The 8,713-nt window shown below is 27.8% G+C and overlaps 1 protein-coding gene across 1 annotated transcript; it reads left to right on the top strand.

The window, feature by feature from the left end:
* Nucleotides 1-831: 831 nt before the first annotated feature.
* LOC112687096 (EF-hand domain-containing protein 1-like) lies at nucleotides 832-7,878 on the top strand (the record flags this gene model as incomplete). Its single annotated transcript, XM_025559644.1, is given in 8 exon segments — nucleotides 832-968; nucleotides 3,694-3,916; nucleotides 4,402-4,748; nucleotides 5,203-5,393; nucleotides 6,304-6,409; nucleotides 6,469-6,589; nucleotides 6,658-7,000; nucleotides 7,462-7,878. Coding segments are annotated over 8 exon segments (1,644 nt in total), but the record flags the coding sequence as incomplete, so codon positions are not given.
* Between the last annotated feature and the right edge of the window lie 835 nt (nucleotides 7,879-8,713).

Genomic DNA, 8,713 nt, shown 5'->3' with positions numbered 1-8,713 from the left:
TTATTAATATGTTTGATAATCTAATGCAGCGTTTCTCAACCAGGAGGTCGCGACCCCTAAGGGGGTCGCGAACACCTTGAATTGGGTCGCGTAGGTCAAAAATTATAAAACGCTGATTTACAAAATACAAATTCAAATCAAATTTTTACCTTATATAGATGGCGGGTGGGAGGTCATGAAGTGATTGACCATATTTTATACCTATTTTGGGGGTCGCGACACTAAAAAGGTTGAGAAACAATGATCTAATGCAATGATATAATAAAGGAATAACAATCACCTCACTAACTATTGATACAACAAATCATCAATGAAAACATAAAATAATATTTGATGAAGTTATTTATTTCCAATAATTAAAATATTTTTAAAAACATAACCAAGTAAATACAATTATGATCAACAAAATTTGATTATTTCCTACATTATGTGAAAATATACCCGAAAATAGCAATATAAACCCTAAATTAGCAAAATAGCAATAAAACCCGTAAATATGCAAAAAATAGCAAAATTAAATTTTGTGTATGATATCCGAGCAGTGAGAAACATATTTGTTTCTTACTTTGAATGTTCTAGGATGAACCAAGAAAAATATGCATTTGCTAGAACTTCCGAGCCCTGATTATAAGCATTGGTGAGCATGGTGCATACAAAACTGGTGCAGCAGATGTAGTAATAATAATTGACCAACTCAAAAATGTTTCATTTATTAATTCATACATTATTTGAAATCGATGTTCTAATTAATTGCTGTTATAATATTAAACACATTTATTTTATTGTTTTTTAATGTATTTTAATGTGAATATAAAATTATATTTAATGTAGAAAAAAAATCATCATTTGAGTTCCCAGTTTCAATGGAAAAACGGGTATGCGATTCCTAAAGTGAAATCAATTGGTATTGGAAAATATCCTTTGGACGTGGACTCTACTTTATATGCTGAGAAATTAAACGTAACACGGTTAGTACCTACGCATATATAATTAAACATTTACCTAGTTTCCTCCGGATAAATGTAAATCACACAATCCATTTGTTGACCATGAAAATTTTTCAGAAATTATAATGTTTTAAGCAAAATATGATTTTCAAATGAAAGAGCATTTGGATATTGTAATAAAAAAGATCCGTAAAGTGCAAGAACGTGCTAGTAAAGAAGAAGAAGAGGGCTGGTTACATTTATATCTAAAACCAAAGTTGATTATGTTATTGCTGCAATAAATCGTTTGATAAAAATTAATTTGTGATGAAGTTGAAAATTCTAAAATGTATACAGTTATGTTAGATACAACTCAAGATATCACATCATCAGATCAATGAGCAATCATTTTGAGATATGTTGATGACAATGGTGTAAACGAAAGATTAATTTCTGTTGTTAACTGTTCAGATTCAATAGGTAAAGGCATGCATAATCTATTACAATATGTTTTACTTTTAAATAATCTGAATATAAAAAACTGGACTGCCAATAGTGCGACTAATACAATATGCAAGGATAATACAATGGATTTTAAAGATGGCTTAATGAATCATCTCCGTATCAAGTATATGCTTAGTTTTACAATCGTGTATTAAATTGCATTTTGTCAGATGCTTACCAACTCCATTGGCTGCTGCATCCCAATTTAATTTGTGTAATAGTTTTGCTGTTTTTTTTAAAGACTTGCAAATGCGTAAACGAGTTTGGATAGAGCAACGCCATAGTCTACATTAACACTTACAGAATATTGGTGAAACAAGATAGTGGAGTAAAGAAGTTGCATTGATTAAAATATTTGAATCTATTGAAGACAAGGCCGTAACGGGAAAAAAATTTCGGGGGGGGGGGGGGTTCTAACATTATTATTTAATACAATTTTTGGTTAGTAAACTATATTCACCGCTAAAATGTTTCTACTTTTGAAAATTTCGGTGGGGGGGTCCGGACCCCTGGACCCCCCAGTTACAGCCTTGATTGAAGGTGCTTTTAATAGTAATGCACTCTACATTGATGTTTTAATGGCTTTATATGATATTATTAATGATGAAAAGACTACAACAGATATTAGGATCAATTCTGAAACAATGAAAAATACATTATTCAATTTTTGTACAATTTTAACTTCATATATGTATATATAAAAGAATATTTGGTATTACATACTCTTTATCGAGATACCTGCAATCAAAATCCATGGACTTAATTAAAGCTCAAGACCTATTTGATGGAGCACTTGAACTTCTAGAAAAAGTTTAAAGAAATATTAAATGAATAAAATTATCTACCGACTCATTTGTTGTTTAGGCTAATCAAGAGTTGGATTTAAGATGTGATGGTAATAGTTCTATAAATGTGAATGAAGTATTACCGAACATAAGGACCTGTAACAAAAAAATGTTACCAGATGAGATTAGTAGAGATATGGTATACGATAATTATTTTAAGAAGATTGAAATAGAAGTTCATAATAGGATATTTGATTTTGTGTTTAAGAGTATTAAAACAAAAAATTATTAAACACAGACAATTATATAATGATTTATCATGTTTATCACCAAGATGTTTTCCTCATATAATTCAAAATGGATTTTCCGATCAAGCATTCACTACTTTATGTGATAAGTTAAAAATTTTAAATACAATGATAACCTCTTAAGAGAAGAACTTATACATTTTGCAATAAATTAGGACTATTTGAAGAAAATGTTGTCTGAATTATTTGCTACTACATATTCTTTGGAAATAATGGAAGAAGAAAAAGATAATATTGACATTGCATTTAGTTAAGAATCCAAAAATATAACTTGCAAGACTTGTAAAAACTGTGCTTTTTGTTGCTTTATTATTTTACAAAAATATAATTTGTATTGTGATGCATGTTCTTATTTATTTTTGGCATATAAATATGCACCTACGCTACCTTCAACGCAAGTGTCATTTGAAAGGTCTTTTTCATTTCTAAAAATTATAAAAATAAGACAACAGTCAACCGTTTGATCCAAAGTTAGAAGCATTTATGTTAATGGCTACTGAAAAACAGAAATTAATACTCTGATGAAATCAGATAAAATCTCTCTGATAAAATCATTGAAGAAGTAGAAAAACATTGTTCTGGATTAAAAAAAAACTTTCTTTATAAATTTCATTAGGTGAATCATTTAATCTCTAGTTATATGTACCTATATTGCTTAATGTTTGTTGTATATAATACGATATTTAATACTGTAAACTCTTTATTTTTATGAATATTTTATTAGAATATGTACTTATATATTAAATAGAATCTAATGACAATTTATAATGAGTTCAAATTTTTTTATTTTACAGTTTCATTTTTAGTAAGTTAGTGGTAAGACATTTATTTTAGTTAAAATTAATTTTTGAGATAACTTAAATAATATCTATGCCACTGCATTTCATGAGGTCAAATTATTTTTAACTACGAACAACAACTTGTGGGCCACTACAAATACATTTTCCCGGGTTTGTTCAAAATTGCAATCCATCCCTGTCACAAATCATTGATGATCCTCTATGAAGAAAGGAAATTATGGCAAATCTATACATTTTAGAAATATTCAATGTTAATCTGTGTTCTGAATATAGATAAAACATAAATTCTAAATATATTCATATGACATAATTAAAAAATAAAAATAAATTAATAATATATTTTGATAATCTTTATTTGATATTTTAATAGTTACAATCCAACACTTACATATGGACGAGCAAAAGACCCTCCTAAACCTATTGTTCAATCTAACTTTATAAAGTTAGATGGAAAATGTCTTTCTTTTAATGGATATACAGAAGTCATATCGACTGAGATGAACACAAACAAAGAAAAGTTAATGATTCGACGAGTTAAAATTACATACTTTTTGGTGGATGATACTATTTGCGTTATAGAACCTGTTATAAAGGTTAGTTTATTATTTATTTCATAATATAAAATTGAATTACCGTTATAATTTTCTATAATCTAAATATTTCGATATTTTAAGGTAGTTTAAAAATCATGAAATCCTAAGTTTTTTTTTTTTAATGTAAGTGAAAAAAAGTACAAAAATTTGGTTTGTCTGTATACTATAGTATATACTACTTCTAGTATTACTATAGCAATTGTCTTTTTAACTATTTTTACTAAATACTCAATACTTTTTTAGTTAATTTTATGAATAAATTAATAGTTAATAGTTTCGAATGGTTATCAAATAGTACAATAACATACCCATAAACCAAATTTTGGTACTTTTTACACACAAATTGTTAATCAAAACGTAGATTACTAGATGATAAAATTTAAAAAATATATTAGTTTCGTCCAAATATAAAACTTAACAAGTAAAGTTAGTATTTATAATTCTAATTATATGATTTATGTCATATATATATTATTGGTAAACAGAATTCCGGTTATGTCCAAGGATGTCTTCTGAAACGCGGAAAAATACCAAATCCATATCACAAGAATAGAAATTATCATTGGTCAGACTTCAACAATGGCGTAGAACTATCGTTTTATGGCATTAAATATAAGTTGTGCAGTTGCGATCTGTTCACCAAGAATTTTTTTTTAACACAAGGCATCAAAATCTGTCCCGATGAACCAATACCATACGACCCATATATAATGAATAGAATACGAGAACAAAAGAACAAATCAATGATAACACAAATGCAATGTACTAAAATAGAGGAAGATGAAAATAAAAAACTCAATCAGTTTTTGAAATACGATAAAAAAGTTCTAAGGTAACTATGACATTAATAATAGGTAATATTGTTAATTGAATTATAAATGTATTATTACACAATATGTATGAAACTAGCTGTTGGTGTATTTAAATTTTTTGGAATTCACTAATCGTGGGTATTCTTTTAAATTACTATTAGTTTTAAGTTTAAAAAAGTATATTTAAAGTATATAAAAAGAGTAAGTATTCCGCTATACACAGATATATCATCAATAATACAAACGAGTAAAATTAAGTCTATCCCGTTTAAAACGATTTAGTTGACGGCAACGAATATGACGTTTTGGAGGACATTTTAGCAAGAACTCCATGGATAATTCATATCCATGTAAAAACAATTTAAGACTTTAACAATAGTTTTTTAAAATTAATTTTTTACCTATTTGATTTTTTTAATTATACTTTTTATCATATTTTATAATTTTTTTTAAATAAATGCAAACATTTAAAAGGTTCTATGCGGCTTGGTATGACGAAGGACTGGAACCTGCAGGATGGAGGTTCTATGTACTCTATTATTTCTTGGCTAACGATAAAATAGAAATATATGAATCTCAAGGCATGGGAAGTACAATTGAAAAAATTGGAAATTCACTGTTTTTAGGAAAAATTAAATTACCAAAAGATCGGTTAAACATACCAGGTAAGTGAATCATTATAAGTATTAACAATTAACTTTTTTTAAATAAAAAAAAGTTCAATAGTGTTATAAGAAATTTGGTACATAAAAAAGGTCTGTTATTTTATACATAAAAATATACGCATGATATAATTTAATATTATGTAAAAATTGATAAATTATGAAATTATTTTAATGGGTAATGTATACATAAATGTCCGCAGATAATGTGTTTATTATGAATCCTCTCCGCACGTCATGGTTAGTAGTAGTCTCGATGTTTATTGTTCCGCCTATCATTCTTATATCTGTATTTACTTTATCTAGCCATCGTTGCTAAAGTTTTCTGTAGAGACACTCAAGAGGATTTCAACAGTTGGTTTATTAATCATTACCTTTCGAATTATATTATTATATGCCACACATGGCCCGACCATTCAAAATGCTAGGCTTTCAGATATATAATAGATAATATCGGTTGGTTATATAGAGATTCCAGATTGGTATTTTTTCTCCTTTCATAGTCTCCAAATGATTCATTACTGACAAGTCAATATATTTTTCTCTCAAGTTTTTATCTATCCCCTTAAGTCGTCGACCATCTCTTACAAGCATACGTCACTATTAGACGTACATAAGCTAACTGCATTTTTCTCTGTGTCTCGTGATAACATTCTTAAACTTAACCATTTATTCAATGAGAAGTATGCTCGATTCGCCGAGTTTATTCTAAGTTTAACTTCATTATACATATCATTTTTGTAGTTAATGTTAACCCTCAAGTACATAAAATAATCGACCTGACATGTATGGTCAAACTATAACTTCCTCTCCAAGTGCTTTATTACTTTTATTATGTTTTTTTATATTATGTATTAAGGTCATATAAATTTGAGTAAATAGGTGTTTAAAAAAAATTATTTTTTATTTTCAGAAAATTTCCCAAATATTTGTTTAGAAGTTGGAGCTAATGCAATCCAAAAATATTATCAAGCAAAAGATTTAATAATAGGAAAGACAATTTTTGTGTTGGGTCGTAGGTGTGTACACATAATTTGAATAAAAATGTAAATTCTTTAACCGGATAATTTGATTTTAGATTTTTGCTCTACGATTGTGATGCGTTTACCAGAAGACATTATAAAGATATTTTGAAAATTAATCAACCAGATCCTATCCAAGTTGTAGAACCAAAAGTTTCAAACCTTAAATGTCACTTGGTAATTTTGCTAATCAACAAATACAACGAAATCAATTTTCAAACTTTTTTGTGTTTATGAAATTATAGATTATACCACCCCATACGGGTATTGGTGACCCAGATGACACATATCAGAATTGTATATCTCTAATACCGAAGCCACCAAAAACTACAGATTTTGTTACATACGTGATGGACTCATTTAAAAAACTACGATACAAGTTAAAGATGGTACCGGTTATTGAAGTAGATAGTTATAGAAATTTTCTCATGGAGTATTGCCTTGGCAATGATCAAATCAGCATAACTGAAGTGCCAATGAAGAACAGTGGATTCTTAAAAGGACGAATTATAGCACCTACCCGGCTTCGAAAACCTGGAACTAAAGTAGAAGAAAATCAGTTTTTCGGCCCAAAAGATTTTGCTATCGGTAAACATTCAATTTATAGCTCCACGTTCATTCTATATGACTTTAAAAAAATGTATATCCTGAGAACCTCTCTCAATTAAACAATTACGATTTTGATTTTTACGATCAATAATTTAATCAATCAATTTTAATAATAATTGAATGTATGGTGGGTTAGTTTTTATTAAGATTCTGAAAGAATCCAGGAATATATTTAAACTTACATTTTCTGGGAAAAGCGATAATTAATTAAATTTTTTCTTTTGGCTCCTAAAAAAAGACGTGGTATCCATAAGCTGATGTTCATAATTTATTGATTTTATGTTTTTGCACATTTTTACACGATAGTTGAAATAAAAATACATTGTATAAATTACAAATTAATTCAAATATAATAATTAATGGGAAGTGTTTGCACATTAAATTATAAAACTAAATGTTAAGACTCTTATAATTTATTAATTTTATTTTTTCTCTTTTAGGTGCTGAACTGCGTATCAGAGGAATTACATATAAAATCATTGATATGGACTTGTGGACTTACAAATATATGATTGAAAATAAAGATAAGTTTACTGAAGAGGCTATTAATGGAGCGAAACAGTTGTTTGAAACAAATGGTTTCAAACGATCAAAAAAAAATGAAGATCTCAAATAGAATTTTTTAACACAAAAAATCTTCTAATCTAATTAAAACGATTAGCTCGAAGACGGTCTATTTTTCTTAAACGTTTACACTAAGTTATAATAAATGTTATAATTGAAGGGTCCCGTGCAAGAACCGGCTATCTCCACTTTTATTCGAAATGCACTTTTTTGCATTTTCTGATAAAGAATAATTTTTATCATTTACTTTACGTTAATTAATTATAATAATTAATAATAATTAACTGTTTTAATCGGTTATAATATATTGTATACAATACATTTTAATATTTTTTTTATTTTAATAATAATATATGACATTATGGACTGTAATGATGATAACATACTTAATATTCTCATAGACTGCAATGGTGTTTCTTTTTCCAATTTGGACGACAATTTGGACTCCGATTTTAAACTAGACAATGATTTTGAAACAATTAATCATTTATCTGTTGTTTATATTTTGTTAGGTATAATATTTTGTTAAATAAATATTGCCTAGTTACAGTTTTATAATAATAAGTTGTATATATATATATATTATTTTTTTTTTGTTAGCAGTTCAAAGACTGGTTGATATTTCCCCACTTTTCCTCAACGCTTGAAGTACTTTTATGAGTCATAGATCTAGTATTTTCTTTGTATGCATTTTTGATTTCTTCCACTTTCAGGTTTGTCAGTTGAAAGCGTTTCATAACTTTTTTATTTTGTAGTTTCTTAAACATAAGTTCACAATGCATCAGGACCAGGTTATGATCGCTATTAATATTGGCTCCTGGATAGCTTTTACTATCTTTAACCTGATTTTTGTATCTTCCTCTTACCAATATGTAATCTATTTGTGCTCTTCTTATATTTCCAGGAGCTTTCCACGTATATCATCTTCTTTTGTGATGTTAGAAGTGTGTGTTCGTTATTATTACATTATTCCGTACAGAGAACTCTAATATGATTTCTCCTCTTGGGTTTTTAATTCTAAGTCCATACTTGCTGACAATATTCTTTTCTTTTCCTTCCTCCGCGGTAGCATTAAAGTCTCCTAGTATTATAAAATTTTCTTCTCCTTTGACAGCCTTTATTATATCA

Source organism: Sipha flava, unplaced genomic scaffold (assembly GCF_003268045.1).
Source record: "Sipha flava isolate LNK unplaced genomic scaffold, YSA_version1 330_pilon_pilon, whole genome shotgun sequence".
In the NCBI taxonomy this organism is placed as follows: Eukaryota; Metazoa; Arthropoda; class Insecta; order Hemiptera; family Aphididae; genus Sipha; species Sipha flava.
The sequence above is the reverse complement of the archived record's forward strand: the minus strand, read 5'-3'. Positions and strand labels throughout refer to the sequence as shown.